Genomic DNA, 16,039 nt, shown 5'->3' on the forward strand with positions numbered 1-16,039 from the left:
TCCAAGCAGTGCCATGCCATGCTGCCACAGGGCAGCCCCAGGAGCTGAGCTCAAGCAGCAACCCGTGCCAGCTTTCATCCTCCCATCTTCAAGAGCAGAGATGGCATTTCTTAGGGAGAAAAATAGCTGGAAATTGTTCCTAACCTACACAGACAGCACAGAAACATGGAAGCAACCTGGCTAAGAAGCTTTAATGCAAAAGAACCAAGATGGTGACACTGGCCGTTCCATCAGTGTATGAGGTCTGTTTGGTTTTGGAAAGTGGGAGGGCTTTGCAATTAGAACAAAGCCAAAAGACATCCCTAAAGAAGTAATTCTAACACTTCCAGTCCGCAGTTCTAACATCCTGACCTACACTGATTTCTGAGCACGGTGTATTGCGGCGTCCCAGAGCACAAGAGGCATGTGACTCCATAGCACAGGGAGGGGTAAGCCCACAGGACGGGTTGGGGAAAGAGCTGCTTCTCTTTAGAAGGAGCAGGGGTTTGAACGTCATACAAGGCCTACGCACTCTGACATCTCCAGGGATTTCGGCATGCGCTCCACTTCTGCGAAATGTAACCTCACAGCAACGTCGTCCCCTCTGAGCCAGCCAATGGCCATGGCCACCGCTGCTGACCACCACCTGCACACCACGTCAGGGCCTGCAAAACAGAATCACTGGCTGCAAATCCAGGAGAGGACACCGGCCTCCTTCCCACTCAGAGAAGCGGGCAGGTGTCATGTGCCCTTGCCAGTGCCCTCTGCCACAATCAACTCTGAAGAGCCCAAACTGATCCCACAGGAACGCAGCTGTTCTGGTAAATGCCGAAACATGACGCAGGAGCACAAAGGGACTTGCAAACAGCCTAACATCTGACCGCAGGACTTGGGGTGCCAAGTTTATAACTTGTCAAGAAGAACTTACCCTGTCTAGTTGTCTAGAAACATGCTGATTTCCAACCAACAGATCTCCAATCGCCACCCCAAAGCAACAACTCTACTTGTAGACACCGTGCCTTGGCACTCATCACCATCAAGTTAGTAAATAATACATCAGGTTCCCTGTAGCACTTCCCCTGCTATTTAGCATCTCCTCCAAAACTTCCCAAAGCCTACCTAGGGCCAAAGGACAGCGGCTCTGCTACTCTCAGATGCTTTTAAATTTCATGACAATATTGACTCAAATAATGACCTCCCTCTATACAAAAAACCAATCTCTTGATCAAGAAGTATCTAGTTTCCCTCCTATGTTTGCTCTACAGATTTTAGGCACAGCACAGTTAGTCTGTGTCCAGGTTCCAGCAGCATCCCAGTGAGCTGCCAGGCGCTGTGTGTACCAACACCAAAGCAAGACCAACGCTCCAGCAGCCTGCTACCAGCTGATCCCAGATGGGCTGAGAGGAGTCAGCTCTCATCATCCCACTAAAGAGACACCGAGAGGCCAAACCAAGCGCCTCTACAGCAGGGGCTGCAGGTCTCTGGAGACTGAGGGATATACACGACAGCTGCTGTGAAAGTGAGGTCAGCGCGGTTTGGGTCCAACAGGTAAGTGGAAAAAAAAAGAAAAAACCAAACCACCTTTCTGTAGCTCAACTGCAACCCTGCTACGCTGGTTTATACGCTACACCTTCCCCCTCGCTTTGCATTGCCAGAAGCGAGCTGGTGGGTGAGGACACAGCTTGGAACGTGCCCAGCAATACAAACACCTGCAGTCCCACCCGGGCACCCAGCATGACGACACACGGCCGAATTTATGAGCCTTCCCAGCCACCCTCTTCCAGCCAGAGCCGCCATAGCACACTGTGGTGTGCTGCTGCTCAGCAATCCAGCCCCACCCCAAGGAGCGTCTCTCCTTGCCTGGAGTTTGAGAGGTGGTGGGGAGAGAGGGAACACGTATCCGCAGTAGCGCCTGCGGCCAGAGAGCTTTGGTTCTGCCCGACTCACCCAGGGCGGACTTGAGTACGGAACTGCTGGCAAAGGGCGGGGCTCCGCTTCCCATCGAGTCCAAGAAAGAGTTGAGCAATTTCAGGTATTCCATGGCACCAGAGAACTCGCTGAAACAAGAAGCAAGGCAGACCTTGGCTATGCAGCCGAACAGGAGGTACCCGAGCCTGGAGGCGTTTCTCATCAGTCACAAGGCATTTTCTGACAGCGCTGACCCACTGAGCCAGCAGAATGTTGGAGCTCTACAAGCAACACAACACTGTTGGACTGAAGAGACCTCCCTGAAGATACCCAGTGAGCAGCAGCCCCACATCTCGCCATGCAAGGAGACCGGTGCAGAAGTGGGGTCAGCCCCAGGCCTCATCTCAGCTGCAGAGATGCTGGAGGTTAGGGTGGGCTGTGTGTCATAGACATTTGCCCTCCCATTAAGGAACTGCTGAGCAGGCTGTACCCGAGTCCTTGAAAAGGTGGTACCACTCTCACGGAATGGACCGAGATGCAGCTTGAGGCATGTAACATACTTGAAGCAAAACAGAATCTACATAAGCACTTAGCACCCCAAATTCCACAAGTACCGAACAGAAGCCACCAGCATCCCCTCTGGTGTCCTGAATCTGCCGACAGACATGACGCGTTACAAGTCGATTACAGGCTCCTTTGCAATCAATGACTCAGAGGCCGAACTACATTCCTGCAAGTGACTATTTGCATATATGCAAACATGAATGCAAGTGACAACACGTTCATAGCCTTGGTCAGAGAAAGTAGCATATGTGTCAATAATGTAATTTCCTGAGACCTGCTACAGAGAACGATCTTGAGCTCCTACCCCTAGAGGGAGACCAAAAGGTTTGCTGCATCAGTAAAGCTGGTCCTTCCCACGAGGAGACAGGACTCCCACAAGTATACTGACAATCCACCTCATCTATACAAATCCTGCTTTCTTCCCTCATCGACAGCAGCCTCTGACCAAAAGCATTTGTATTGTGGAAGCAATTAGACTGAACTGCTGCTCATTCCCTGCAACGATGCTAGAAAACAGAGCTATGTGTGCCATATTCTCCCTACACAGGCAGGGAAACTGGGTTATTTACAGGACTCATCTATACAAATCCTGCTTTCTTCCCTCATCGACAGCAGCCTCTGACCAAAAGCATTTGTATTGTGGAAGCAATTAGACTGAACTGCTGCTCATTCCCTGCAACGATGCTAGAAAACAGAGCTATGTGTGCCATATTCTCCCTACACAGGCAGGGAAACTGGGTTATTTTCCCATCTGAGGCTTTTACCCACACTGATGATCAGAGGGCTGGAGCACCTCTCCTATGACGAAAGGCTGCAAGAATTGGGCTTGTTCAGCCTGGAGAAGAGGAGGCTCCGAGGAGACCTCATTGCAGCTTTCCAGTATCTGAAGGGGCCTACAAGGGTGCTGGGAGAGGCCTTTTTACAAGGGCCTGTAGTGATAGGACAAGGGGTAATGGGTATAAATTGAAATCAGGGAGGTTTAGATTAGATGTCAGGAAGAAATTCTTCACAGAGAGGGTGGTGAGGCACTGGAACAGGTTGCCCAGAGAAGCTGTGGATGCCCCATCCCTGGATGTCTTCAAGGCCAGGCTGGATGTGGCTTTGAGCAACCTGGTCTAGTGGAAGGTGTCCCTGCCCATGGCAGGGGGGTTGGAACTAGATGATCTTTAAGGTCCCTTCCAACCCAAACCATTCTATGATTCTATGATTTGTGGGGACAGGATCCTTACAGAGCTTCCCATGTATCTATGTAGTGTTTGCCCAGCACCAGCATATCTGGAGATCAGCTAGAAACAGTGCAGAATTGCTGGCAAAGGCTGGGTCTCCACTTCCTACCAAGTCCAGGAGAGAGCTGGACACGGTTTAGTACAAAAAGCTGCTCTGATTCCCACCTATCAGCCCTTTTCATTTGGTCACAGAGCTCAGGGGCAAATGACAATGTCAGCCAACATCATCTCTCCCCCTCTTGCCGTGCATAGGTTTGATTTTCACTGCCGGTCAGAGGACACCAGAAACCCCTGCCACACCTGGACTCACCTTTGGCTCCAGACGTTTGATTCTGAAGGGGCAGAGCTCGCTCTTCTAACAAGCTGTGGTGGCTAGACTTACGCTGTCATCTCAAGCCTTTAATAAGGACTAACCCCTCATCTTGCTCCAGAGCGCTCGGTCAACGGCTGCGAGCTCTGCCTCAGGGCCTGCAGCTGCGGCCAGCAGTGCTCAGCGCAGCACATGAACTTACCATGGCTCCTCCTCCTCCTGTCCCGCCATCTCTTTCCTAGTCGGAGGCTTCACGAGTGAATCCACCGCTCGCTCTAGCAGGTTCTCACAAAACGCCTGATGAACTTGCGCAATAGGATCCGCTACAGAGGAAGAAAAAGAATTCCCAAACATCTTGCATATGGCGATAGCCACCTTCCGATACAACTGAAACAGAGAATCACAATGTAGGATCAAAAAGAAGAGCAGCAGAGGGAAATTCCTGAGGAATTAATGCAAAGATTTCTGAAGACCAAGTTTTCAGGGCCTTTTTAACCCTTTAATTCATGTATGAAGCTGCAGCCCTTGGCCAATCATCTCTCTGGCCCTTCAGCTGCTTAGCAGAGCAGTGATGACACTGCCCTGCAGAGGACAACCCTTGGTCACCCCAAAGTCACCCCCCAGACATTCAGGGCTACATCCAGGTCGTGTTCCAGCACAGAAAGACACAAGCGGGATGACACAAGGGGAAGAGAGGCAGCTCCTGCAGGCAGAGGGGACATCTCTCGGCTCCATGGCCCCCCTCGCCCCTCAAGGCCACACGAGGGCAGCGTAAAACAAAACGCACTCCAACAAGGCACTCGCTTCTGTCCCAGAGGCGGAAAGACTGCCAGGCTCGAAGTGCCAGGAGGCCAAGGGACACAAACAAGCAGCTCTCACCAGGGTTCCTCTGGGTGCAGTACAGGCTCTCCTTTGCAACAGACTTCACCGTCCAGCTTCGCTCCACAAAGAACTTCTGTCCCAGGGGGTGGCACAGCCAACGCAACGAGTCAGGAATGGCACTCCGCTCCGAGCTGCACAGGCTTTGAGCCTGGCTCAGAAAGTAGCTCTGGGGAAAGGAGAGGCTAAGATTGAGAACAGCATCCAGGGAAAAACACTAAGGATAAAGGTATTATCATAATTACTGCCTGCATCTTAATTGCAGGCTGTATTGTAATGCAGTGCTCACAGATGCCCTGAGCTATGGCAGTGCCAGCTTGCAGGCCTTCCTAGAGCTCTGCTTGGAGGTGTAACGGGAGAGGAGATGGCAACTTACCGCCAGGAAGCCAAGCTTGCCTCCACAGCGGGTTTTCAAGCCAACTGCAGCCGTCAGGTGGATTTCTGCCATTGTGCTGGGTGGGATCTTTTCTTCTGCACACTCGGCCAGATTCACGGCGCACAGGGCCATGTGCAAGCCCGAATAAGCTGAGCTGGAGGGAAGTTTACCTGCACCAAGAGGGAAAGGAGAAGTGTTAACTTTCAGCGTAGTAGTACCAGCTACTAAATACTACCATGGTTTGCAGGGCTACTATCCAAAAGAGACAATGAGAACCTGTTGACACGAGAAGTTTACAACATCTTACGCCTACTTTGTATTCAGAACGACCGCTACCGAGTCTTCCCTCCACAGACACCAAGGTTGGCATCCACAGCTACTCTTCTGAGATAAAGCCCTGTACAGCTAAACCGATTAGGATAAAGACATTAGCACATTTTGCCTCACTATATTCATCACTATCTTAAAGCTGAACTCCTCCACAATCCACATCTGTACCTACACAGATAATGCTAAGGACAAGTACTCATCCTTGGTGGCATGGCCACGATCCACACAGCACGATTAGGCAGAAGGAAGGTGAGCGCGGATTTCCGATGCGCTCAGAGCCTCTTAACGCTGCAAATCGGTTTGCCAAGGAAATGTCAAAAACAACCGTTCACAAGGAACATCCAAGCGCTTCCTTAGTCCATGTGCACACACCCAGGTTTTCAAAGCGTATCAACACCAACTGGCAATCTGCGCTCTACACAGCTTCACAAATTTACACTGTTCTGGCAATTAACCCCAGCCTCTGCTTCCACATCACGTTCCTGAGCGACAGGGACGAAACAAGCCCTTAACAGCAGCAAAAAGTGACCACACTCAGTTGACCCCTGCTTGGTAAAGGCTCTCGGGCACCTCTGCAGACTCAGAAACATGGAACTGGAGACACTGCTGTTGCTTTGGCAGCTCTTACAGGGCTCTTATTGCAGGCACCGGTTTTGATAAGTGGATCCTGAAATTTGTCAGGCTAATTTACAACAGCAGCCCACCCAGGGAGGCCATAGTGCTCTCCCTGTATCCCCCAGGATCAGCTCAGCCTCCTCATTTGGCAAAACAAGAACAGCAGATCTGCCACCTCTGCTCCTACCTGTTATGTGGAGCTGATGGAGCTTGTGATATGCCAGAGCCGCATCCCGGGCGCTGGTCTTGGCCTCATCCTCGAAGCCTTCAGTGGCCTCCCTTGCCCGCCACTGATGAGAAGTCCTCTTCAGCAGCCACCGCACCAGCACCAGCTTCTGCAGGCTATAGCGGATCACATTCCAGGACAGGCTGCAGGCCAAGTCCAGGCGGGAAGCCGGCAGCGCTCGGCCGAGTACCGACAGGCAAGTCTGCAGGTTTGACGCCGCTGCAGCAAAATCCCCCTGCAAGTAACACAGCAAAAGGTTCGACAGCAAAAAACACCATCACGGAAACACTCTGGGACCTCCTCGGCATCGGGAGCGAGACAAAGTGACACACGAGTGAGGACAAGATCTACAGCCGAGGGAAGTCAACACAGCCCTGGTAAACATGAAAGCAATTTACACCAGGTTCAAATCTGGCCCTGCACACATCCTTCCACACACGGCTCTGATCCTGCACTGCCCAACACATATTGGCAGCAGGTGAAAAGAGCTTCCCACCTTCTGAAACAACATGGAAGTTTCAGGGTTCCAACATCACACCAAAAGCCAAATGTTGCCTCAACAATGGAGGAGACTTCCAAGAAGCTGGAAGACAGCAGACAAACAGACACAGCAAAGGCCAGATTCCAGACAAAACTAAGACCTTGCTGCCAAACACTGCTACAAGATGCAGCAGCAAGGAACAAGGACAGAAGTTCGGAGCCTTTCCCAACGCTAATGTCCATGCCTTGCTGTTTTAGGCTGAGGGAAGACAGCAATCCGCTCAAGACAACACAGCACCAGCACCTTTGAAATCAGGCAGGATAATCCACTTGAGGAATACCTTGATTTGCAAGTGCCAAGCCGCTGCCTCACTCGGACACACCTCCCCACACCCCCTCCCACAAAGATGCGTTTGATGCCAAACACGGAGTGAACTTTACCCGTGCCAAATCCAGGTCCGCTTGCTTGCGATGCCTCCAGAACGTGACCGATGACCTTGAGTGGAGCCGGGTGACCGGCTCTCCGTGCACAAGGAGCTTTACGAACACGCTCAGTACAATCACTCCATTCACGAGCCACAGGATCAGCGTGGGCATCATCCAGCCGAACCAACCACCCGCATCTGCAACAGACATCCAAAAGTTAGAAGTTCATCCGGACGGCGAAAGCCTACCAACAGGATGAGGACAGACCCTGAAGGGTGTCTTGCTACGCTTGCCACATGGGTTATCAACTTTTGCAAAAACAGAGCATTTTAACTCCTGTATCAACAGCTCTTCATCCAATCTCCCAACCAAATGAAAAGAGTTATTTTTACAAGACTGATTTTATAAAAACTGAATCAGCTCTAAAAAAAATCAGAACACAAAGCACTCTAGGAAAGCTACCGGAAACACCCATGGGTATTCAATACCTGAGTGTCATTTTTCCAGCCTTAAGTTTACAAAGCGACACCGAGGAAGCACGTGTTACCAGTAAGGGAAATGACATCATGCCTCCAGAATCCCCTGTCCTAAGCTACTGTACTTTAAACTATGAGTATCATGGAGTAAACACGTTGAGCAAGCCAGCTGCAAGACCCTACAGCAGCTGTGTTTCCAAATAATTTTTAGCTATTACTTCACTGACAAGTTATAAGAGAAATCAGTCAGGTACCTTAAAAACAGAGGTAAAGGGAACATACCTCAAAAATCGGTGAGGACAGGAGGACCCCTTACTCTGAACCACTTTTCCAGGGTCTAACCCGAGAGCCCAGGCTGCAGGGCTACAAGCGGGTGGCCCCTTCCACACCTCACCACACCGAGCAATGGCTGGGTTTGTGCAAGAACCACGCCGGACGTGGATGTAAATTGGAATTGTGTCCAAGAACTCTCAGCTGGCTCTCCTCCCACACCAACCCTGTGGTTACCACCCCTCCCCAGCCACTAAACAACGGTCATACAGCTCTCTGAAGACAGAAAACCACCCCGCTGACACATGGCAGTGCACCGCGTGACCTGCAGCCATCACAGCTGGAGGCTGTCTTTCGGGAGACCACATAAGCCCCCCCACTTTCCGCGGTCCAAAGCACTCCAGTTCCTTACCTGACCCAATGGCCAGCACGCTCCTGCCAGAGCCGTGGCGCACCAGGCTGTCCGACTCCGGGGTTCCTCGGGCATCCAGGAGGGATGTCAGAGGATTGAAGGAAAGGCAAAGGAATGTGAGAGCGCAGAGGAGTATGCGAGACCGATCCACCATACCAAGGGCCACCGGAGGGGAATCAGGCTCATCTTTAACCTTCAAAGAATTAGGGATGGAGAGAAAAAACTGCTTACCGTTCCGTAGAACAAAATGCTTATGCCAAAGGAGGGGCAGGGATGAAGGAGAAACAGAACACGCTTTAAAATTTACTCGAGATCAAGATCAGCCAGAAATCCAGTGAAGCTTTCCCTAGCTTAGTAAGATAAGGCTGAAGTATTTGTGTGCTTTCACCTTCCTCTTGCTCTCACTCACTTCAGTTACCACTGACTGGATCCCTGGTTTAGGCTAGGATTAACCTTTGCTGCCCTTACTCTTTTGAAGATGTCCCAGAGGACCCACTTCTGTGACACCTACAAAACAAACCTGTCAGCCAAGGGCAGGTAACAGCTTTCTCTTATTGTGATTACTTACAGCCTCATTACCCACAGCTGATGCCATCATCCTTTTCCAAGTTCTGCTTTATACACAGGACACCTACATCTTTTGAAAGCCACGGGTTCTTTGGGTCAGGAGCACGCACTGTAAATCCACAGTGATTCTACAGGGGCTGAAAGCTACGTACGGTTCTTCTGGCAGCCAAGGTATGGCTCGCATAATACAGCTCAGAAAGCAGTCTCAATCACTTAACGAAAGATAAAACACACCCACATGCCTTTCTCATCCTTACGAAGGATCTCCCATCCCTACAGCTCTACTTGCTGTATGTCCACTGGCTTGAATTATAAGAATTCAAATTCTGGCCCTTATGTATCTCTGCAGTAGATGCCTTGAATTTGACAACTGAAGACACAAATACCTTTGCATCATCAAGGAGCGGACTCCCTGGCTCCGAGTCAATGGAATAAGGAGAGAAGCCAGCCTGGGATCCCGAGTCAGAGGCTGGAGGAGACATCAGCAGCACATTCTGGTTGAAGTCATCTATCTTCAGATCCACATCGTTGTCAACCAGACTGCTTAGGTCAATGCCCTTCAACAGCTCTGCAGAAAACCAGAGTGCATTATGTACCCATCTCTCGGTCCTGTACCCTGCCAATGCCGCTCAGATTGGGCCTATCACACGGAGTGACACTGGCCACTGCGGATGCGACAGGCAAGTATCCACCTCTGTCCAGGACAAGAAACTACCTCCCCCAGCACCACCTCCACAACTTACTGTTCTTCTGGTTCGCCAGCTTCAGAACCATGTTCTCCTGCCTCAGCTTATGGTTGGCCTGCTGTAGGTACTTAATGTAATCAATGGCTTTTCTCAGGACTCCAGACTTGTGCATCTGCCAGGAATTAAGACGTACAGAAAGCAGTTTACACAGAGTGCCAAAGGGTCACTCCTGCTTGTAGGGTATACCACAACCCTTTCTATCACCCGACAGAAACAAAAGGGTGTAAAGAACCACTGAGCAGCAGCAAAGAGACTAATAGCACACTCTGCGGGCAAGGCAGCTGACTTTGAAAGACACACAAGGACTGGGGTCTCTCAACAATCTTATAAAAATAGCACAATGGACACAGATTAACATCCAAATTACAATAGAGCTCACATCTAGGTTTCAGCCAAAAACAGCCCTTTGAAAGCGTTTCATGTCAAAACAAAGTGGCTCTCTTCAGGGATGGAACAAGCTGCTGTCTGTTAGCCATCGTTCACTGCTTTATTCTGAGATAACTGGATCTCTCCTTGCCTCAGTCCCTTGGCCACCCCCATGAAAATACTTGCTTCCAGCAGCAGTGGACAAGTTTAGCTTGTAAACACAAGCCCAAAGTACTATGAAGCCACTGCACATTACCAACGTTTTTAAGGCATGAGCTTCCAGTTCCACCCAGCAACAGGAGGTGACTTCACTAGTGCATGTATTTGCACAAAGCCCACGCAGGGTGTCAAGAACACTACTCCCTGCTCTGCCAGCATGAGGTGAAAGTGAACAGGACAACACTGAATACATGGCAAAAGAAAGCTCCAATATCGGAGTAAGCAGGAGTTTTTACAACTCGTTATCTAAAGGAAACTAACTGGAATGCTCTGTAAAACCCTCGTCCCTGCCGCAGTCACACGGAAAAGGAAACTTAAAATAAGCGAGCTGCGGTCTGGCAGAGTTATCAAAACATGCACCTGGATATTCTACCTAGAGGGCCCATTTAAGTGAGACCTGACATGAAGAATAAACACAGAAGGTATAGCTTATTGTCAGAAACAGTACCACTGGCATAGTAAAATAAACATTTTACAGGCATCCCTTCCTGAATACCGTTATCAAGCTTTCCATCGCACAAGTGCTTCTCAGTCTTATCCCAATACAAGTGTGCCTACTAAACAATCATACGTACCCAACTGCTTCACCTGGTAGAGCAACGAGCACCTGAAGAGAAACCATTTATAACACCAGGTTTGCCCTTATGCCACATCTTTACCTTGGCATCTGTCCCCATGACAAGGTCCTTCAGCTCGATGATCTTGTCATTTATGGATGACCGGTAACGCTTTTCAATGATGTTGTGAGTCGTTCTCCTCTCTCCTTCTTTAGGTGGTTCTGGTTGCTTGACACCGCCAGGAACTTGTTTGATTGGTACCTTTTCTTGTCCCACCATCACTGGCATTGTGGTCAAAATGGTCCCGTTGCTCCCAACGAGGGTCTAGAAAGACCGCGCGTAACAAGCGTCATGAGCAGTCAACCACTTTAGATAAGGTTTATGACAGTAAGAGAAAAAGGAGTAAACAAGGGAGATTCGGGAGAAGTTTGTACAGCTCAGCGAAGAAGAGATGTGCCAATTTCCTCCCGTCTTCCTTAGCTGGCATGAGCGCTGGCACCACAGCACAGGAAAAATCCACCTCCTACTCTGGTCACTGTGGAGAAAGAACACCTCTTGTTCCCCATCAACACCCTTCTGCCAATACCACGCTCTGTTCTTCCACTAAATAGAGAAACGGACCAAGGCTCCTCCTTTCTCCTGCAATCCTTACGCCCCAAGTGTCCAAACCCACTTTTCTGTGGGCAAATAAAGTCATTAAATCAGCAACAGGCAATGCGACTTCCAAACTGCTAACCGTATTGTTAGAAAGGGCCCGACTAGGGGAAAACAAACCTTGGTTTGAACAATGCAGCTGATCTCACTTCGATTAAATGGAAAAACGTAGATCCCTAAGCTATGAAAATGCCGTAAGATGAGGAAGTAAGGCAATAAGTGACACACGCTGACACGGAAAGCTCAAACTTGGACATCCAGCTGTAGGACAGCCCGTCTACACCAAACTAAAGCAGTGTGTACCCTGTGACAAAAGACGATGAATCCCACCAGAACAGGTGCACAGAGGGGCTTCTAGGACAGCTGGAGTAAATAAAGTTTAGACTGCTTAACCCAGCAAAACCAGATTGAGAAGGGTACGTGCATTCACTAAAGTACCCCAAGGACCAGGGAAGCGGTTATGGAGAGGACGAGTTAATTCTGTCAAAGGAGACCTAACACAAGTGAGAATAAACCAGCTGTGAGCAACTTCAGGAACCATTTCGACTCTGAAATAGTCTCCTAATTGGTGTATTGAAAATCAATACAGTTTCATTTTAAGCTGGAAATTGACAGATAAATTAAGTCCTAATTTCCACCAAATTTCAATGTGTTCAAAATGCTTTAGGGATGGTGTCTCAGACAGACACAATCACATAAGCCACACCTCCGTGTGAAAACCTCACCTAAAAGCAAGCAGGTTAACTGAACATTTTAGCCTGGCTGCTAACAACTATATAAGCAGCCTACCACGCTATGCAAAAGAAGTCAAAAGCCCAGCCTTGCAAGTGCGTCTCCCCCAGTAAATATCTGAACGGAGATATCTGTTCAGAATGTACAAGATCATAATAAAAGCATCTTTGGGGGCACATGTGTCTCAGAGTTGGTAAGAAGTGGAGGCCATGAAGCATGGCTGCCATCTCCAATGATTATGCTGAATCCTCGCTGCAAACACCCTCTGAAAAGAAGCTCCATTACTTTTCACATTCAACATACTGCTAATCAGACACTACTGAGGGGGAAAAGAAAGTTCCACGGGTACTCTGGGCCTCTGGGCCAGTCAGCCTTCAGGTTCAAATATCTTCCAGAGGTTAAAAACTGGATGGAATTTGTAGGTCATACTCCTCTCCTTGTAATACCAGAAATAAGTAAACAGAAACGTGCCCTTGGTCTTTGCTTACTGGCCATGAGAGGCTGCCAAAAAAGTACAATCTGTGTGTTTAGCCTTGGCAGAAACAGGGTATTACACACTCTGGACTAGAACAGCCCTCAAAATCCCGTTTGCACCACTGCAGAACAGTAAGGACCAACTCTCTTCTTTACCTTAAGAGGAAAGGACATCAGTGAGGTGAAGGAAGGAAGAACCTCATCCATACGGTACCTGCAGAGCCGTGGTCTGGATGGGAGCAGTGAGCGCCGTCAGCGCTGGGTTCTGTACCGCGGCCATAACGGGATTACCATCCGCTTTCAGGGTCGTCAAGACAAGAGAGTCCGTCTTTATGATCTGAGGCTGGACCAGAACCTAGGTTGAAGAGAGTTACCCGTGAAGGGAGGAGTAGACACGTATTTCTCTGATCTCAGCAGCCACAGGCAAGCGATGACCGAGCTGTAACTCTAGATCTCAGCAGATGGCGAAAGAGCAGGGCGTGCGCATCCTTCCCCTTCCACCCTGCATCACCTGGATGGTTTTTGCTGGCACCTGATGGAAATTGTGACTATGACACAGTCTGAGCAGCGCCAGAGGGAGGGGAGCCGAGGAGCCACCACGACACTGGTTTTCAAATCAGTCACCAGAAGTAAACAAGTATGTAAAAACACAAAAGAGCTGATGGAAAAGCTCCCTTCCCCTCTCCAATTACACCTATAATTAGCTCTCTACATTAGCTGGTTGAATACCCAGAGCCTATCACGGCTGGGTCAGCCTCCTTCAGCAAATACATGTAAGTAGCTTCCCCCCTTCCAACTTCACTGAACAGATCTGCACCATGAATATCAAGCAGACCAAAACCAACTTAAGTCATTTTGCTGTAACACAGCTTGCCCTTATTTTTTTCAAATACCTCTCTGACTCTCAGATACAGAGAGCACTATACATGGCAGAGCACAAGTGAACCAGAGCAACTCTGTCATACTGAGAGTCCACCTAACAAAGGCACAGGAGACTTATTCACTCTTGTGTATGTTTTAAAACAAAGTCACATGACACTGTAGCACTAAAAAAAAAAATCAAAGAAACTGTGGCAGAATTGGAAGAAAACACTCCGGTATCAGCCGGCCCTCATGAGATGTGGTAGACTTGAAAAGAAGCAGGCCGAAGTCAAAGCAAGCTTGTTCAAGTAAGGTTTCCCAATTCAGTTTGGCAGCACCAAGTTACAAAAATATTTCAGACCAAGTTTCGTTATGCAGGTGTTTTAGTGAAAACAGTTTCTGAGCGTTGCCTGCTACCTGAAGTCACACCTCAGCACACCACAAGGACTCTCGTGCACGACTTGGGTGAAGAAAAATGCTTCTGGAACATGGGCTGGCTAGAAATGCCTCCCACACACAAAAGCATTTGTGGAAAACCGACCCTAGCCAGGACCACCAGCCCCACAGACTTCCCCGCCTTTCCCCTGGCAAGCCTCAGCTGGGCAGCAGTGGGGAGGAGAAAATAAGATGGAAAAAAAACCCTCACGGATCAAGATAAAGCAGTTTATAAAAGCAAAAGTCAAGGTTGCATGGGGAAGCAAAGGAAAATAAAAGTTTTATTTTCTACTTCCCATCTGCAGGCAATGCACAGCCACTTCCTGGGAAGCAGGGCTGCCATACTCTTAGGAGATGCTCCGGAAGACAACCCCCCACCCCTCCCCTTCCCTTTGCTTTTATTGCTGAGCAGATGTCACAGGGTATGGAATATCCCTTTGATCAGTTTGCATCAGCTGTCCTGGCTATGTCCCCTCCCAAGATCTTGCCCACCCCCATCCCAGTGGTGTGGGGGGAATGTTGGAGAGAGCGAGCCTTGGTGCTGTGCCAGCACTGCTCAGCAGCAGCCAAAACACCGGTGTGTTATCAGCACCCTCCCAGCCACCAATACAAAGCACAACACCATGAGGGCTGTTCCGGGGAAAATTAACTCCATCTCAGCCAGCCCCAACACACCCGCAGATGCAATTTTTCCTGCTGCTGTATCCCCATACCACTCCGCATTTTTACTTACTGGAACTTGCTGGACCTGTGGTGCGGCAACCGTCTGGACCGTGGCCGGCGTTAGCGTCTGGATGGTGCCATTGGCAGCCTGCGTTAGCACTCGCTGGGCCTGCACCGTCTGCACTTGCTGCTGGATGGCCACCGGCTGCACCTGGGAGGTTGTCACCAGGCTCTGGACTTGAGGCTGGAGAACTGGAAAGCACAAGACGCATCAGGAATAGCCCAGAAACACAGGTCGTCTCCATTCCGGAACCTACGAACGGTCCTAGCCTCATCCCTCTTCTTCCCAAAGCTTGCCAGCAGGCAGCGTTCATCTAACACATCCCACACACTGGGAAGCGTTCAGCTCAGGAACAATAAAGTCAAAATCCCCTGGTCTGACAGCACAGGACTTGTTACTTCAGTGACATGACGCAGCACCAGCACCAGCCCGCTCCTGCTGACCCTGGTGGGCACTAGGATCCTCCTTATCACATCAACACCTACTGAAGAGGGCCAAGACAACTGGCATTCACTAAGGAAGATCCGGTCATCGTCAAATATCCCTGCAAGTGTCTCTGCTCCATGCAAGTGCTGCACCCGAGAGGCTGGCAGTTAATTTGTGCCTTTGTTCCGGACTGCGACGTGGGACAGGCTGGAGCTTCGGGACTGGATCTGCCTACCACAGCCATCGGTGGGAGCATGGGCTTGCCCACAACCATTTCTTTAGACATACTTTTCCCAAGCCTCTCAAGAGCCACAGGACAGAAGGTCATAGCAGAGGAGAGCAGCAAGAAAACAGCGACGGCAAGAGGTGTCACAAAAAGGCTTAAGATCTCATTTATGAGGGTTTCTTGTACTCCCCCAAAGCCACCTGGGCAGAAGGGACTCCACACAGGCAGCGCTGCAAGAAAAGGATCGTCAGGCTTGTCGTGGCCAAGGATGCTTTTGGAGAGTGAACACTGATTATTGCAGGAGCACCAGGCACACTCATAGCCCGAGCACCCCGAAATCACCAGCACGCCACGCACACCCTCCGCCCGAGCACCCCAACCACTACCTTGGAAGCTCGTGGCCGCATTCTGGTAGATCACCGGCTGCTGGATAATCCTGGTCTGGGGAGCAGAGCTGAATGTCGGCGTAATCATCACGGCCTGCTGCTGGAGCTGAGGCTGGAGCGGGGGCCGGGGCTGAAGGAGAGGGGCCGACCGCGGAGGGGCCGGTGGTGTGGCTGGTGCTGCTTTGACTG

At 50.0% G+C, this 16,039-nt stretch overlaps 1 protein-coding gene across 1 annotated transcript in view; it reads right to left on the reverse strand.

Annotated features, from left to right (window-relative positions):
- The window catches only part of SREBF2 (sterol regulatory element binding transcription factor 2), a gene marked incomplete at both ends in the record, with an annotated part of 18,784 nt that extends 2,765 nt beyond the window's left edge, over nucleotides 1–16,019 (reverse strand). The window contains 14 exons of the mRNA XM_010152057.1: nucleotides 511–644; nucleotides 1,927–2,036; nucleotides 4,190–4,310; nucleotides 4,867–5,035; nucleotides 5,243–5,412; nucleotides 6,375–6,648; nucleotides 7,335–7,516; nucleotides 8,478–8,670; nucleotides 9,431–9,612; nucleotides 9,788–9,902; nucleotides 11,035–11,256; nucleotides 13,007–13,147; nucleotides 14,822–15,003; nucleotides 15,851–16,019. Of these exons, the coding sequence (XP_010150359.1) occupies nucleotides 511–644; nucleotides 1,927–2,036; nucleotides 4,190–4,310; nucleotides 4,867–5,035; nucleotides 5,243–5,412; nucleotides 6,375–6,648; nucleotides 7,335–7,516; nucleotides 8,478–8,670; nucleotides 9,431–9,612; nucleotides 9,788–9,902; nucleotides 11,035–11,256; nucleotides 13,007–13,147; nucleotides 14,822–15,003; nucleotides 15,851–16,019 (2,364 nt within the window). The remainder of the gene's footprint in view (nucleotides 1–510; nucleotides 645–1,926; nucleotides 2,037–4,189; nucleotides 4,311–4,866; nucleotides 5,036–5,242; nucleotides 5,413–6,374; nucleotides 6,649–7,334; nucleotides 7,517–8,477; nucleotides 8,671–9,430; nucleotides 9,613–9,787; nucleotides 9,903–11,034; nucleotides 11,257–13,006; nucleotides 13,148–14,821; nucleotides 15,004–15,850) is intronic.
- Between the last annotated feature and the right edge of the window lie 20 nt (nucleotides 16,020–16,039).

Source organism: Eurypyga helias, unplaced genomic scaffold (genome assembly GCF_000690775.1).
Source record: "Eurypyga helias isolate BGI_N326 unplaced genomic scaffold, ASM69077v1 scaffold26445, whole genome shotgun sequence".
Lineage (NCBI taxonomy): Eukaryota > Metazoa > Chordata > Aves > Eurypygiformes > Eurypygidae > Eurypyga > Eurypyga helias.